The following is a 17,771-nucleotide window of genomic DNA, read 5'->3' on the forward strand; positions in this document are numbered from 1 at the left end:
TATCTCCCTGACGGCACCCTAGAAAGCAGTGTAACTAATTTCAGAGGTGAAGGAGAAACTTGATAATTATTGATAAAAATTCTTCAAACTGCTTTAAGTAAAAGTGATTGTTAGAGCTAAGAACATAAATTGTGTTAATAATTAATGCAAATAAGTATTTGGAATCTACTCTGCCAGCCTCTTCCCTTGGTGCCTCCTGAGCTTTATTTGCCTCATGTATAAAATGGGAGACACTTATGACCGAGTCACTAGGCAAATTAATGATATAAGTAGCATACACATTTGCTGAGCAAAGTAATAAATGGTCAAGAAACATTAGCAATCATCATTATCAACATCTTTTCTGCTGTGCTGTTTGTTCTGTCATTGCTAATTAGAGGTTTGTTGGTTTTAATCTAGTCTTACAGACAAGATAGTAAAAAACTAACTTCAAATTTTCTAATTAGTTCACCTCCCTGTTCATGATACTAGTAGATGCATTTTGAACCATTATTATAATCATCTCACTATTGGAGGATGAGCAAAATATGGGCCCAAAATAACTTTGAGGCTTCTGGGATATAAGAAAGACTTTTAAAAAAATATTAAAAGCAGCTAAAAATACTGTGTACCAGGCATTTTTCTACAAACCACACATATGTTAGTTCACAGTTATGAAGAAGGTTCTATTTTTATCCCATTTTAAGGATGAAGAACATGAGGAATAGAGAGGATAAGTGTCCTGCCTGAAGTCACTTGGCTGATGTGTGGGTATCTGAACCAAGGCAGCTTGACTCCAGAAAAGATTTACTTAACCACTGACTTCATTGCCATTGGTAGATTGGGATATGGTTGGAGCACTTGTGGATACAATTTATGTCTTTTATAAGCATACAGTATGGGAAGCCTGGTGTGCTGCAGTCCATGGGGTTGCAAAGAGTCAGACACAACTGAGCTGAACTGAGTATCCTATTTCCTTTTCGTGACAGGGGCTTGTCTGTAATTGTTTTTCTGGTTTTTTTTTTTTTTTTTTTCTGTCTTCCCTGAGTGATTCTCAGATCTAGGAGTATAAAGACATTATTAGCACATTCTAGCATTACATTTCTCTGTGCTTAAGACAGGGCCTAGCACATGCTATGTGTTATTTAATAACTGTTGAATGAATTAATGAAGTTACTTGCTACAAAGAAGCAAATTATACCCATCTACTCTACTCAAACCTTCTCTATTATGCTCTAATAAAAATTGTTGAGTAATATTTATTTCACCTTGATATCATTTTCTTTTTTTTACTTTTTTACTTGGAGGATAATTGCTTTACAATGTTGTGATGGTCTCTGCCATACATCAATTCAAATCAGTGATACTCATATATATATATCTCCTCCTTCTGGAGCCTCCCTCCCTTGATATCATTTTCAAACCTCTGTCTGGTCATATTAAAAATTCATATGTATTGTCAAGCTGAGACTTCACCTTGTTTCTTGTGATGCTCATGATCATTGTTCATACTGGGAAAAAAAAAGAATTTGCTATAGTACTTATGAAACTAACAAAGATACAGCACATGCATATATTTTTCCAGTCCAAATCCCAGAGAATAAGAAATACCATGTTTATTTTCAACAGCATCTAGCCTTACCTCCAGTATCTTGCGGTTTGGGCTCAGTGATCTGATATTTCGAGAAGGAAATGGCAACCCACTCCAGTATTCTTGCCTGGAAAAATTACATGGACAGAGGAGCCTGGTGGGCTATAGTCCATGGGGTTGCGAAGATCAGAGTGAGCACTTGTCAGCGGATCTGATATTAACTAGAGATGAGCTGCTTTTCTAATAGCAATTTTAGCTGAAAGCAAAATACTAGTGTGGTTCTGAATTATGTTTCTTTTGCCAACTCTTAGCTGTCAAATATATATATATAAAAAATAATATATTATCCCATTTTGAAAAGTTAAAGATTCCTTATAAAAGGGATAGTCCCTAGAGGGGAGAAAACTAAGTATAATTCCATTCTGAATATGCTGATTATTGCCATATGTGGTGAACTCCTGTCAAAAAGATTATATTCCCTTTTTTGTTCTTGAGCCTCTTCTCTCTGATCATCCAAAATTTGCAATGAAGCATATTGAACACCATGGTTTAGGTTAATATACTCTTTCTTAAAAAAAATTCCAGAAAATTTGTACCCTGGTTATTTTCTCAAGATCCCCAGCAAGAAGTTGATAGCTCTGCTTCAAAAGGTGTAATTGAAGGGTGTGTGATAAAGAAATCATTTACAAAGTTTTGGAAAGGCTAGAGGAAACCAACCGATAGTGAAAAAGCCCTGGAGCTAAAAACAGGGAGGAACCCATTACCTCTCTAGTCTTCCCTGGTTAGCTCAGTAGGTAAAGAATCCACCTGCAATGCAGGAGACCCAGGTTCAATCCCTGGGTTGGGAAGATCCCCTGGAGAAGGACATGTCAACCCACTCCAGTATTCTTGGCTGGGAAATCCCATGGACAGAGGAACCAGGTGGGCTACAGCCCATGGGGTCCCAAGAGTTGGACACGACTTAGTGACTAAACCGCCATCTGTCTACTGGAAAAGCCAGAGAACCTGTAGGTTTAGAACTTGTGGACTAAAGTAATCAGTACAACAGGCATCAAACGCTGCCTAACATGGAGTGAAGTAGATCAGTGGTTATCTTGATTTGACTCTGGTGGCCTTCTGACCACCTGCTATGGCCTCTCAAACCCAGTCTGAAGTCAGACATCAAGAGAGCCTGGTTTATGCAATTTATAGAGGTTAGTCTCCTGGGATACAGAACAGACTGATGGATAGAGCTGGAGGGCAAATAGAGAATACCCAACATAGCTTCTAAAAGAAAATGAAAGAATATCACATAATTTGGGCTCAAGAGCATGGGCTTCATGGAGCTTGACTCTTCCTAACTGCTCATTTCTAACAAGAGGTAACACCTTTCTTTCAAATATACAGAAGAGAAAAACTGAAGTCAGCTTTGACTCTTCCTTCTTCATCCCCTAAGTTAAAATTATAACCAGTTTCTTTCATATTTCTTCAAAATAGATCTCCAATAATTCATCTCTAATGCAAATTTCTACTGCTAACACATTTATGGCTTGACTTTGCCATTTTATGTCAAATTAATTGCTTTATGGTACCCCACTCCAGTACTCTTGCCTGGAAAATCCCATGGATGGAGGAGCCTGGTAGGCTGCAGTCCATGGGGTCGCTAAGAGTTGGATACGACTGAGCGACTTCACTTTCACTTTTCACTTTCGTGCATTGGAGAAGGAAATGGCAACCCATTCCAGTGTTCTTGCCTGGAGAATCCCAGGGATGGGGGAGCCTGGTGGGCTGCCATCTTTGGGGTCGCACAGAGGCGGACACGACTGAAGTGACTTAGCAGCAGCAGCAGCAACAAACTAAGAAGCTGGTATTTTTAAATCTCCTATGGTTTGCTCAAGAACCTTCTCAGCTGTCATGAACATAAACTGCAACATCTTCTGCTAAGGCTTATATTTCCTACAGCATGTCCTTGATGTCATGAACAATCCTTCAGTCAGTCAGTTCAGTCGCTCAGTCATGTCCTGCTCTTTGCAACCCCATGAACAGCAACATGCCAGACCTCCCTTAAATGTTGGCTTAAACTCAGTGTTCAAAACACAAAGACCATAGCATCCGGTCCCATCACTTCATGGCAAATAGATGGGGAAAAAAATGAAAACAGGAAGAGATTTTCTTTTATTGGGCTCCAAATCACTGCAGATGGTAACTGCAGCCATGAAATTAAAAGATGCTTGCTCCTTGGAAGAAAAGCTATGACCAACCTCAGTTCAGTTCAGTCGCTCAGTCGGGTCCAATTCTTTGTGACCCCATGAACTGGGGAGGCATGCCAGGCCTCCCTGTCCATCACCAACTCCCGGAGTCCACCCAAACCCATGTCCATTGAGTCAGTGATGCCATCCAACTATCTCATCCTCTCTCGTCCCCTTCTCCTCCTGCCCTCAATCTTTCCCAGCATCAGGGTCTTTACAAATAAGTCAGCTGTTTGCATCAGGTGGCCAAAGTATTGGAGTTTGACCTTCAACAACAGTCCTTCCAATGAACACCCACGACTGATCTCCTTTAGGATGGACTGGTTGGATCTCCTTGCAGTCCAAGGGACTCTCAAGGGTCTTCTCCAACACCACAGTTCAAAAGCATCAATTCTTCAGCACCCAGATTTCTTTTAGTCCAACTCTCACATCCACACATGACCACTGGAAAAACCATAGCCTTGATCAATCTAGATAGCATATTAAAAAACAGAGACATTACTTTGCCAACAAAGTCCATCTAATGTCAAATCTGTGGTTTTTCCAGTAATCATGTATGGATGTGTGAGTTGGACTATAAAGAAAGCTGAGGACCAAAGAATTGATCCTTTTGAACTGTGGTGTTGGAGAAGACTCTTGAGAATCCTTTGGACTGCAAGGAAATCCAACCAGTGAATCCTAAAGGAAATCAGAAATCCTAAAGGAAATTGGAAGGACTGATGCTGAAGCTGAAACTCCAATACTTTGGCACCTGATGCAAAGAACTGACTCATTGAAGAAGACTTTGATGCCAGGAAAGATTGAAGGCAGAAGGAGAAGGGGACGACAGAGGTTGAGATGGTTGGATGGCATCACTGACTCAATGAGTTTGAGCAAGCTCAGGGAGTTGGTGATGAACAAGGAAGCCTGGTGTGCTGCAGTCCATGGGGTTGCTAAGAGTTGGACACGACTGAGAGACTGAACTAAACTGAACTGAACTGATCCCTTGCTCATTAAATCTTAAAGCCTTAACTTCTTTAAAAAAAAATCTTTCCTATTATCTTTCCTAACTAATCGGATTGCTCTTATGGAACTCTCTTCTTAAACTTTTATTATGTTTCTTTTTGTTTTTCAACATACTTTTGTACTTACTAGTTCTGCAGTTATATACTATGTTAATCTTCTATTGAAAGTAGAGTTTATTTCTTTTACATATCTGACATAACCTGAGATAGTTCTAGAAATAGTGTCTGACATCTGGTTGTATCTCAATACATTGTGTTTCAATAATATGTGCTCTGCTGCTCTGTGGTTAGTGGCTCAGTCATGTCCGACTCTTTGTGATACTATGGTCTATAGCCTGCCAGGCTCCTCTGTCCATGAGATTCTCCAGGCAAGAATACTGAAGTGGGTAGCCATGCCCTCCTCCAGGGGATCCTCCCAACCCAGGGATTGAATCCAGGTCTCCCACATTGCAGGCAGGTTCTTTACCATCTGAGCCACCAGGGAAGCCCTTAATTATATGAAGAAGTGAAGTGAAGTGAAGTCGCTCAGTCATGTCCGACTCTTTGCAACCCCATGGACTGTAGCCTACCAGGCTCCTCTGTCCATGGGATTTTCCAGGCAATAGTACTGGAGTGGATTGCCATTTCCTTCTCCAGCAGATCTTCCCAACCCAGTGATCAAACCCAGGTCTCCCGCATTGGAGACAGACGCTTTATCATCTGAGCCACCAGGGAAGTATTAATTATATGAGGTACTTGAATTATATATACTTATTAGCTGTTTATTTGGTTAGCAAGTTTAGAGCAACCCTGGAAGAATTAACCAATCCCACATGAACAGTGCATATGTTTGAGTACTATTAATAATTTCTCTATTTGTCCTAAAGAACAAAGTCAGAGATTTAGCTTCATGGATGTTCATGAAAAGGTTATATATAGTAACACAAAAAATTACACTTATAAGAATAGAGGATGTGAAAGTATGTATATTTGAGTAAGTACTATACTGTGCTAGTTTTTAAAAATGATGTAGATTGTTAAATTAGCATACTAACAACATATGACCTAAATTTTGAAGCACATGATAAGTATTTTCACTGTTTTTTAAAAAATACTGTGTATTTAATACACATATATATATTTATATAAATATAAATATGGAGAGATGTGTATTGTTTTAATATTGGTTGTTTATGGTGATGGATAAATTACAGATTTTTTTTGTTTGGTTATGTGCATTTTCTAACAATATATACTTTACAAAATATTTAGAAGATAACTATCATAGCTAATACCTTTCCCTTAGTTATAGATTTTAACTGCTTGGTTTCTATACAAGGTGATCAAATTAGGCATTTTAATTAAAGCATTTTATTTTACTTATTGAATGACTTAACGAAGTAACTGCAGTAAATGTTTGTCTATTACAATATACCCTGTCCTAAACATTGCCTACTGGTAAATAAACTATTATTTTTACATCACAATTTGTTTGGAAAACTGTCAAAATATAAAACCTGTGTAATATCAAATATGAACATGAAAATGAAAATTTCAGCCAGAAGTAGTTATTTCTCATCTACGAAAGAGACAACAAAGGATAGCATTACTCTCTCTCTTAACTACCAAGCGAGGTGGATTGGGATTTCATGGAGGGGGATAATTTATGCAGAAAAGTGGCTTGAATTTAACTTATAGGGCACACATACAGTTTAAGATTCTGTATAGAACCTGTAGACATAGAATTAAATGAGTCATATATACATGCATACAAATGTATATACAATCAGAAATGAATGCTCTGTCTATGTTGAAAGTTAGGTAGTATATTCTAAAGTTGGGCTAAATCACACATTTAATTATTTCACAAAATCATTTCAGTAAGTAAAATCCACTAGTAATCGAAACAACTGATTTTAATACTCTGTATAAACCTCTCTATAATGACCTTAATTACCATGAATATTTCAAAGTCTTAAGTTGTTAAAAAATATTAGAAAGTAAAACGGAATCCATAGGCAAAGGAACATTGGATGTGATGAGAACTAAGACATTTTACTTCCTGGAGGAGGAAAACAAAGGCACTGCCTCCAATACCTCACTTTGTAAAGTACAGACAGGGAGGGACCCTTCTAACCTCTAATTCCCTGGGTTTTAGTTAGACAGTGCTGTCCATTATCACTCTAAGCCCAGATGGAGGGACCAATAAGATGACTATAATTTTCTGTGCTAAACAAGGTAGAATGAAAGTTGTGTAAAGTATTTGAACTAAATATTGCTTCAAGCTGGGAAAATGGACAATATAATACGGTGCACAGAGTATAGGCTTTTGAATCCCATTGTGCTTTATTTTGAATACTGGTTTTATTGCACTAACAGTACTCATTGACTCAACCATACACCCTTTTTTAAAGCGTTAACCTTTTGCCATGCGAGGTGCTAGGCTTTGCCGGTAGCTCAAGGTACAAAACATACATTGTTGGGACTTCCCTGGTGGTCCAGTGGTTAAAACTCCACAATGCCAGTGTAGGGAATATGGGTTTGATCCCTGGTTGGGGAGCCAAGATCCCACATACCTTGAGGATAAAAATAAATATAAGATAAAAATAAGTCAATAAATAAAAAATTTAAAAAGCACATTACATTTGCTCTTTTATAGTTTAATGATGAAGATAGACATTAATCAAATAATTTTACAAATAACAATTACATACAGTGGTAAATTAGTCTAAGGAACATTCAGGAAGTTATGCAAGTATGTTTTATATGTAGTCAGTCCAGAAGATGGGTATAAAACAACAAAGAGAGAAAGAAGTCCTAAGGTAAGTGAGAACATGGTGCCATTTAGAGAAGGGCAGTTGGCTGGATTATAGAAAGTACTGAAAGTGTAAGTGTGGGAAAATTAGTTTGGAGGGGTAGGTGGAGCCAGGCCACCCAGAGCTTTGTTGTTGTTTTCGTTCAGCCACTAAGTCCTGTCCAGCTCTTTGTGACCTCAGGGACTATAGCACCGCAGGCTCCTCTGTCCTCCACTCTCTCCCAGACATGCTCAGATTCATGTCCATTGGGTCAATGATGCTATCCAACCATCTCATCCCCTGCTGCCTCCTTCTCCTTTTGTCTTCAATATTTCTAGCATCAGGGGCTTTTCCAATCCATGTCTCTTGTGTCTTCTGTATTGACTGGCAGATTCTTTATCACTGCACCAGCTGGGAAGCCCACCCAGAGCTTTATTTTAAGACAAAGGAAAGCCTTTGGACATTTTTTTTTTATTTTATTTTTAAACTTTACATAATTGTATTAGTTTTGCCAAATATCAAAATGAATCCATCACAGGTATACATGTGCTCCCCATCCTGAGCCCTCCTCCCTCCCCATACCATCACTCTGGGTCATCCCAGTGCACCAGCCCCAAGCATCCAGTATCGTGCATCGAACCTGGACTGGCATCTCGTTTCATACATGATATTTTACATGTTTCGATGCCATTCTCCCAAATCTTCCCACCCTCTCCCTCTCCCACAGAGTCCATAAGACTGTTCCATACATCAGTGTCTCTTTTGCTGTCTCGTACACAGGGTTATTGTTACCATCTTTCTAAATTCCATATATACGCGTTAGTATACTGTATTGGTGTTTTTCCTTCTGGCTTACTTCACTCTGTATAATAGTCTCCAGTTTCATCATTCATCATTAAAATGAATTCTTTTTAATGGCCGAGTAATACTCCATTGTGTATATGTACCATAGCTTTCTTATCCATTCATCTGTTGTTGGACATCTAGGTTGCTTCCATGTCCTGGCTATTATAAACAGTGCTATGATGAACATTGGGGTACGCATGTCTCTTTCCTTTCTGGTTTCCTCAGTGTGTATGCCCAGCAGTGGGATTGCTGGGTCATAAGGCAGTTCTATTTCCAGTTTTTTAAGGAATCTCCACACTGTTCTCCATAGTGGCTGTACTAGTTTACATTCCCACCAACAGTGTAAGAGGGTTCCCTTTTCTCCACATCCTCTCCAACATTTATTATTTGTAGACTTTTGGATCGCAGCCATTCTGGCTGGTGTGAAATGGTACCTCATAGTGGTCTTGATTTGCATTTCTCTGATGATGAGTGATGTTGAGCGTCTTTTCATGTGTTTGTTAGCCATCTGTATGTCTTCTTTGGAGAAATAAGCAAGAAAATTGCAAGATCAAATTTATGTTTCTACATTTGAATTAGTTCTAATGAGATGGATGAAACTGGAACCTATTATACAGAGTGAAGTAAGCCAGAAAGAAAAACACCAATACAGTATACTAATGCATATATATGGAATTTAGAAAGATGGTAACAATAACCCTGTGTACGAGACAGCAAAAGAGACACTTATGTATAGATCAGTCTTATGGACTCTGTGGGAGAGGGAGAGGGTGGGAAGATTTGGGAGAATGGCATTGAAACATGTATAATATCATGTATGAAACGAGTCGCCAGTCCAGGTGCGATGCACGATACTGGATGCTTGGGGCTGGTGCACTGGGACGACCCAGAGGGATGGTATGGGGAGGGAGGAGGGAAGAGGGTTCAGGATGGGGAACACAGGTATACCTGTGGTGGATTCATTTCGATATTTGGCAAAACTAATACAATATTGTAAAGTTTAAAAATAAAATAAAATTAAAAAAAAAAAGAAAACTGTTAAAGATTCACTCTGACCATGTTAAGGAAAAAAAAGTAATTAAAAGATGTTTGAGTAATGTGAGAAATTCAGTGAGGGGGTATTTGACACATTCCAGATAAGAGATATAGTCTCTTGGACTAGGGCGTGGTGGAAGTGAAAATGAAAGTGAAGTTGCTCAGTCCTCTCAACTCTTTGCCACCCCATGGACTGCAGCCTACCAGGCTTCTCCGTCCATGGGATTTTCCAGGCAAGAATACTGGAGTGGGTTGCCATTTCCTTCTTCAGGGGATCTTCCCAACCCAGGAATTGAACCCAGGTCTCCTGCATTGCAGACAGACACTTTACTGTCTGAGCCACCAGGGAATAGTAGAGATACCATAGAGATAATGACTCCTCTGTTTCTGGCTTTTGCAACTGATTGGAAGGTGGTGCTAAGTTGTTGTTCAGTCACTAAGTCATGTCCTATTCTTTGCAACCCCTGGGCTGCAGCATGTCAGTTTCCATTGTCCTTCACTATCTCCTAGAGTTTGCTCAAAGACATGTCCATTGAGTTCATGATGCCATTCAACTGTGTCATCCTCTGCTGCCCCTTTCTGCTTTTGCCTTCAGTCTTTCCAAGTCCTTCCAATTAATATTCAGGGTTGATTTCCTTTAGGATTGACTGGTTTAATCTCCTTGAAGTCCAAGGAATTCTCAAGATTCTTCTCCAGCACCACAGTTCAAAAGCATCAATTCTTCAGTGCTCAGCCTTCTTTACGGTCCAGCTCTCACATCCGTACATGACTACAGGAAAAACCATAGCTTTGTCTATACAGACTATAAATAGGACCTAAATTAACTGCATTTGAATTTTGCTAAGTTTAGTTGGAGATGCATTTTAAATATCCAAATGGAAATGTCAAATAAGCTCTTGGATACAAAAGTCTAGAGGTCAGATAGTCCTTGATAGAAATATTAATTTGATATTCTTTGGATTCTAGTTGGTTATTCAAGTCATAGGCACGGATAAGATAGCTTAGAGAAAGAGTGTATAAAGTCAGAGGAGAAGGAAGTATTGGATAAATCTCTGGAAAACTCTAACATTTAAAGGCCAGTTATTACCAGCAAAAGAGACTCAGTCAACAGAAAAATAAAAGGAAAACCTGGAGAAACTAAGACAGCAAGGAAAGAAAGACATCAAGAAAGAGTTAATAGTTAAAAGTTAATAGTGCTAAATGCTCCTGAGGAGTCAAGTTCATGGAGGATTGAAAATTTACCAAGCTGCAGTGGATCCATATGAATAAATGGATTCAGTGTAGAGAATTCATTGCTAGGCAAGGGAAAAAAAGTGAAATGAGAACTGGAGGGGAAGGTGGAATCAAAGAAGTAATTTTTAAAATATGTCTCAGTACTGACGGAAATGATCCACTATAGAAAACAAAATTTAAAAAATAAAAAAAAAAAGAAAACAAAATTTAACAGAAAAGAGAGAAGATAATGAAGAGAAGGCTATGGGAGCATTGGCTGTATTATTGAATGCCTCTGCCTTGGTTTCTGCAGCTATAAAATGGGGATATATAATACCTACCTTGTAAGATTTTTCTAACAAATAATATTATGCTGGTTGAATGCTCAGTAAAAGGTTTTGGCACACAGAATACATTAAATAAATTGATGCTTAAAAGAGCACCACAGCTCTCTTATCCATTCATCTGCTGATGAACATCTAGGTTGCTTCCATGTCCTGGCTATTGTAAACAGTGCTGCAATGAACATTGGGGTACACGTGTCTCTTTCAATTCTGGTTTCCTCAGTGTGTATGCCCAGCAGTGGAATTGCTGGGTCGTATGGCAGTTCTATTTCCAGTTTTTTAAGGAATCTCCACTGTAGTACATACACACAGTGGAATATTACTTAGCCATTAAAAAGAATGCATTTGAATCAGTCCTACTGAGGTGGATGAAACTGGAGCCTATTATACAGAGTGAAGTAAGTCAGAAAGAAAAACACCACTACAGTATAATAACACATATATATGGAATTTAGAAAGATGGTAACAATGACAATATGTGTGAGATAGCAAAAGAGATACAGATGTAAAGAACAGACTTTTGGAGTCTGTGGGAGAAGGTGAGGGTGGGATCATTTGAGAGAATAGCATTGAAACATATGTATTATCATATGTGAAATAGATTGCCAGTCCAGGTTCGATGCATGAGACAGGGCACTCAGGGCTGATGCATTGAAATGACCCTGAGGGATGAGGGGGGAAGTGGGAGGGGGTTAAGGATGGGGAACACATGTACATCCATGGCTGATTCATGTGAATGTATCACTACAATATTGTAAAGTAATTAATCTCCTATTAAAATAAATTTACAAAAAAAAAGTACTCAGCACCTCACACAGTGTTTTGTATCTATGAGGTGCTCAACAAATATTTGTTAAATGTTGAATGTATATGATGCTGTTATATGATTTTTGATTAGCTGGGAATATAAATGAGTCAGAGGCATATCACTAAATACTGGGTTACAGACACACCTTAGATGTTCACTGTTGATGATGATATTTGCCATCTGATGATGTTGATATTTAGGGCATTTGTGTTCACAGGGTACAATTTTCTTGCCTGGAAATAAAGTGCTTGAACATCCCTGCAATGAAGAGAGCCCAGGGAAGTTTCTTTTTGAAGTAGTTCCAGGTAAGGTATTTTTCTGCTTTGATTCAAGAATTGCTGTTCCATGTTGGTAAAGACAGGTCAGACAGCCTTTATTCTTCTCAAGTCATGGCTATGAACATTCATTTGAAGAGGCAAGTGTCAAATTTGGTTGGTATTCACACAGAGACTAATGATTCCAGGTTTGTACACTGGTACAAATGAACACACCTACGCACATGCATTTACCCACATGACTACTGGATTTCCATTTGTCCGTGAGACTGCAGAGCGGACCAGAAGGCATGATACGGCCTTCCTATGGGGACTACTGGGGCAAAGCTGACTCTGCAGTTCTCTTGCCGTATAGGATTTGACCAGGTGCTCCAGGTAGAATGCCTTGCCCAGCTGATTCACCGTCAGGTTCCCTCGCGAAATTTCATCTTTAAGGAGCCTTGGCTATAAAATCACAACAGAACAAAAGCCGTCCTTCAGTGACTGACAAAGGATCAGTCACACCAGGTTTGCTCACAACCAACTACTTCCACATGTTTGGCTTAGAGCATTTGAGGACATCTCTGCCAAGTGATCAGATCCTGGAGTTCCATGTCTTCAGTCTTCAACATCTGTTCACTTTTTAATTTTTTTTCTTTTAGTCATTTGCATCCACCCCTCTCAGAATACCTCATCTGCACTTAAGTCTTTGAGTCACCCAGCAACACTTCCTTCAAGGTCATGATCTACTTCCTTTGTCAGTTCCTTAGCCCTTCTTTAACTCTTGCTATAAGAAAAAGGGAGTTAGGAATGTGGTTTTTATATCTTTGGTTCTGACTGACCCAGTTGATGCAATATTAACATGGATTTCATCACAGCTTAGGGTGAGTGTGAATTTATTTGTGTGACTAATATATAATGCATATCAATAATCTGGTGCAGAGGCAGTCAGTAAAACATTTTCCCCAGATTTGTAAATGCTGGGAATCTAAAATGCAAAAGCATATTTTCCTCCCTCAGTGAAAACAGCTGTAGCTCTGAGTTCATCTGGCTCACAGTGGAATCCATGACTAAATGTTAATTAATGCAGCTCAAGTGCAGAAAGGTTAGTCAGATGCATTGTGTTATTTGTTTCCCCTCAGGGAAAACATATTGTAAGAAACCTGAATCTTGTTTGCTCTATTAAAATCTTGTTATACTTACTTCTTAGTGGAATACCCTATATGGAACTAAATTCCAGATGTTGCAAAGTCTTTGAAGTATCAGTAGAGGAAATTTCACTATTTATTCTCAAACATTAGGCCTGTTAGCGTTGAAATGAGCATGGTATTAAACTGGCAGCTTTGATTCTTCATCTCCGATAATACTAAAGGTCTACTTTCTCATGCAGTCTCCCATTTGTGTAGAGATTGCACTTTTTGGTGAAGATGTTCTCACATACACTGTTCTAGAAAGAGCTGTGTCTTCAAACCCAGAAAGTCACAAAACCTCCTTTCCAAGGTTGCAATTCTAGGGTATGTGTTTCATGCACAACACATAAGACAGAATGGCTTTTAATGAGCAAAAGCTTAAGGAGTTTAAGACTGTGTGGTGTGGAATCTGAAAGCTGTCATTTCAAAAAAGTAATTTTTTCAGGGAAGTTCAGGGTGGCTGCAGTAGTTATGGAAATAAACATACTATGCCCATAGCTCATTTGAAAAGATGCTTCCTGAATAATTAATGCAATATGTAGTAGCTTCTAAATTAGGTTTAATAATTCTGAATCATCTTTGGCAGTAACAAGAGACTTGTGCCAAATGCTTCTTTAAAGAAAGAGCTGAAAAAACACTATGGCTGCATTGGGAATCCAGAGTTTGTGCCATTAGTCGTGGTCATAAGAACTCTTGGGTATGTCCCTACATTAGGATGGAATTCCCAGGCAAATGCCTCCATACATGTATTGGAATGGAAGGATCAGTATCACATGATTTTAACCAGTTTTTGCAAAAATCAAGATTGCTTAAAGATAGCAGGGCATTTGGTTTATCTTTGTAAGTTAGAATAACAAGATACTATTTTCTAATTATTCCAACTGTGTGACAGTTTGATGTGGGGAATCTGGAAAGCTGCAAGAGTGTTTTCATTTGTCAGAAAATGCAGGAGACGGGAAGGAGTGGAGAAATGTGATCCATGTCTTATATAGAATCTTCTGCAGGACTGCCTGTCTGCAGATCCTCATAACACATACTTATTCTACACTGGCTTTCTCTGTGGAATTCTCTCGATCACCACTTCTGAAAATTCATCCTGCAAATGATACTTACATATCCAGCACAATTCTGTCTTTATGGACAAATGTCTTAAGCCCAACTACCCAAGTTACAGTCAATGAATAGGATTAAATGCTTTAATCATACCTGCTTGTAATGATTTTCAGTAAAAATGGCAAATACCTCCAGAAGGCTCTGCCAAATATTCTAGCACTATATACATACACACACATTTGTGTATGAATGTGTGTGTAAAATTGTGTGTACACACACACATATATATACACATATATATCTATACATATAAAATAAAACATGCATATTTATATTATTTATATACCATCAGCACCTATAAAGTTATACCTTTATAATTTATCAATATATATTATGTAGGTCAGAGTTTTGTTTCGTTTCATTTTTGTTTTTGCATTAGTCTGAAGTGTCCTGTGGAATTAAATAATAATCATGTGTAACTCTGAGAGAAAAAAAAGATTTTTCAACAGAATTAAGAGGTTCAGGTCTTTGTATAGTATTTAATTACATTTGTTTTGTATTGCATTTCTATGCAGATTTTAGACTTTTATAAAAAGTGTATGTGAAAAAAGAAACTCATAATTTAGGGTTAATTTCTTATAGACTACTATCCCATGAAATGAATTGTCTCTCTGAATTATGTCGTGATTTATAGCATTTTGCTCCAATTGTTTCCTATTTATCTGCTTGCTACTCAAAAAGGAGACGTTAGCCAAATTGGCAAATTTGAAGACTTTGCTGTCAGACATGCCAAATTGTAGGCTGGAGTGAACTTTCATAGCCAAGTGCTAAGCTTTGGGGAAATGTGGTTGAGAAAGGAATGCTGGCAGACCTTCGTGTATAGAACTTGAAGAAAGAAAACGCAGTTGGTTTCGTTGCTTCTCCAAATATGTTCTGTGCGTGTTTCCCTTGTGATGTTAAAACAAAATAAACAGAGTAATTGATGGAATGATGATGTCTTTGCTTAGAACAATATTCTGCCAGAGGGAGAAAAAGGAGTAGTAATTCAGAGACAGGTAAAAAGAGACGAGAAAGTAGGTACTTTATCTAGTTAAAGAACCACAGCTTTCTTCTCATTACCGGATCCCTAACACCTGGAAGTGTAACGCAAGGTGCTGAGTTCTTACTGAAGTGTATATATTTACCAGGTTTATGGAGGAAACGAAGCGTATGTATTTACCAGATTTATGGAGGAAACTCAAGCATATGAAATGGGTTTATTGTTGGCAGTAACTACTTGCCTTGGCTGTGTTGAAGGCTCACTTCCTGCTGTGTGGGATCGTTGCACCTCCTGGTGCAGCAAAGACCTCTTTGTGGCTCTAGGGCCTGAAGTGGAGGGAAGCTCCTCAGATCCTGTTTCTTACTCCTCTGCCTTCCTCTCTGGCAATGATACCAAGAGAAAGATGGAAGACGATAGAGATCTTCCTCCAGAGAAGCTACCCCTGTGGTATAACCTCTTAACACTGACTGGCTATTACTTGCCTGCTAAGTTGCTTCAGTCATTTCTGACTCTGCAACCCTATGGGCTGTAGCCCACCAGGCTCCTCTGTCCATGAGATTCTCCAGGTAAGAATACTGGAGTGGGTTGCCATTTCCTTCTCCTGGGGATCTTCCTGACTCAGGGATGGAAACTGCTTCCCTTAGGTCTCCTGCATTGGCAGGCAGGTTCTGTACCACTAGCGTCACCTAGGAAACCCTAACGGCTATTGCATCCCACTTCAAATGCTGCCTCTCTCGTCTGATGCATGTGTAGATTATATAATCTCCCTAGAATTAGAAAGGCGCGTCGTGTGGTAGGAGCCTCCGCCTTGAGCATGGTCCTGGTGGCATAGCAACAAAATGGCTTAAAGGCCAGCTGCTTTCATTGAGCTTATTTGGTGACCCGGAAACTCACGTATCCTGATCTGCCAAGAAAAGGTAATGAAAACTGCTTCCCTCAGTACTTCCATCTCGCCCCATTCCCCATGAAGCATGAGTGTCATACCCAGCAGTTCAGTGGTTTCATGCCTCATGAGAGTCTTCAACTTGGAGAAGAGCTGGGTGGCAGATCTAGCTTCAAAACTGATGACCTACTCGCTTGTGCTTCCCTGACTTGTTCTGATGGTTGAGAGAAATTCTTTCCCTTCTCCTCAAAAAAACCGTGTTTGGCTTGAAAACTGTTATATCCAAGTGGCACTTCCTCTTTTCTAGTCTTTCTCCGGTAACACAGGGGCAGGGAGATAGCATTTGGGTTCCTTCTCTGAAATGCATTTTCTCCTACAGGGAAGCCTTACAGGTAAGTGGCCAGGCATAACTTCCACTGATTTTTGTTTTAAGGTTTTAGCACTTTTGTCTTCAGATTTAGATCTTAGCAATTTCAGGATAATGGAACGATAACTTTTTGTCTACCTATAATCTTACATTGAATTCCAAATAAACACATGGATGAAGAGTTATGTTGGGACATTTACTGGGGGTTCTCTCTGGAGATACTCCATCTCCAAGGATGTGAGGAAGGCAGGATCTGGCAGAAGAAGAAGCTGGCCTGCTGCGCCACAGCACCTGAGGTCTCAGCGGATGCTGTGGGGAACTCTGAAGCTTGGACACTTCTTAGAGTCCCTCTAACCTTAACCTGAGTTTCCAAGCCTTTGTTTCCTGGCATCAGCTAATAAAGTCATTCACTGCGGGGAGATGAGACAAATAAACCCAGGTGAAGCAGTTCTGCATTACAATGGAGAAATTTTCCATGAGAGTCTCTGAGAGCCACAGCAGCCAATATAACAACCTCTAGAATCTAGACAAAGCATCACAGTATCCATTAGAGTATCTATAGCTTTACTTGTATCCAGCTTTCTGTATCCCAGACATGTTACAGGCTTTTTTTATTTTGGTTTGTTTTGTCCTTCTTTTTTTATTGCAAACTTTTTAAATGTATCAATTAACCTTCACTACATTATTGTTTAATCCTCAACTCTATTATTATATCCACTTCCAGATCAAGAAACTGAGGAACAGAGAAGTAGTTTGATCAAGGTCAAATAACCAACAGTAGCTAGTAAATGCATGTGTGTGTGTATGTGTGTGTGTGTGTATATATATATATATATATATATAATTTATTACTGATTTTATATATATATTCTGGCTTAACATATGAGATAGAGTATTAGAGACTGGGGCCTAGTTTTTGAAATAATGAACTTGTGAACTCTTTTTATTAGTAGTCAGGGAAGTGGATAGACTTATATCTCTTAGCTTAAGGATGAGCATTTGGGCACTTGAAGTAAGAATAGGTTTTTTCATTTACAGCAACTATTTTTATGTATAAGCCTATCAGAAAAGTGTTTTTGTTGTCGTTGTTCAGTCGCTAAGTCATATCCGACTCTTTGCGACCCTATGAACTGCAGCACACCAGGCTTCCCTGTCCTTCACTAT

The 17,771-nt window shown here is 39.0% G+C and overlaps 1 protein-coding gene across 3 annotated transcripts in view; it reads left to right on the top strand.

Annotated features, from left to right (window-relative positions):
* The window catches only part of ARHGAP24 (Rho GTPase activating protein 24), an 878,267-nt gene that overhangs the window by 565,097 nt on the left and 295,399 nt on the right, over positions 1 to 17,771 (top strand). For all 3 annotated transcript variants that reach the window (XM_070791721.1, XM_019963048.2, XM_070791723.1), the window contains one exon: positions 12,039 to 12,126. In XM_070791721.1, coding sequence (XP_070647822.1) covers positions 12,039 to 12,126 — 88 coding nt within the window. The remainder of the gene's footprint in view (positions 1 to 12,038; positions 12,127 to 17,771) is intronic.

The sequence above is a fragment of the Bos indicus genome, chromosome 6, assembly GCF_029378745.1.
Source record: "Bos indicus isolate NIAB-ARS_2022 breed Sahiwal x Tharparkar chromosome 6, NIAB-ARS_B.indTharparkar_mat_pri_1.0, whole genome shotgun sequence".
In the NCBI taxonomy this organism is placed as follows: Eukaryota; Metazoa; Chordata; class Mammalia; order Artiodactyla; family Bovidae; genus Bos; species Bos indicus.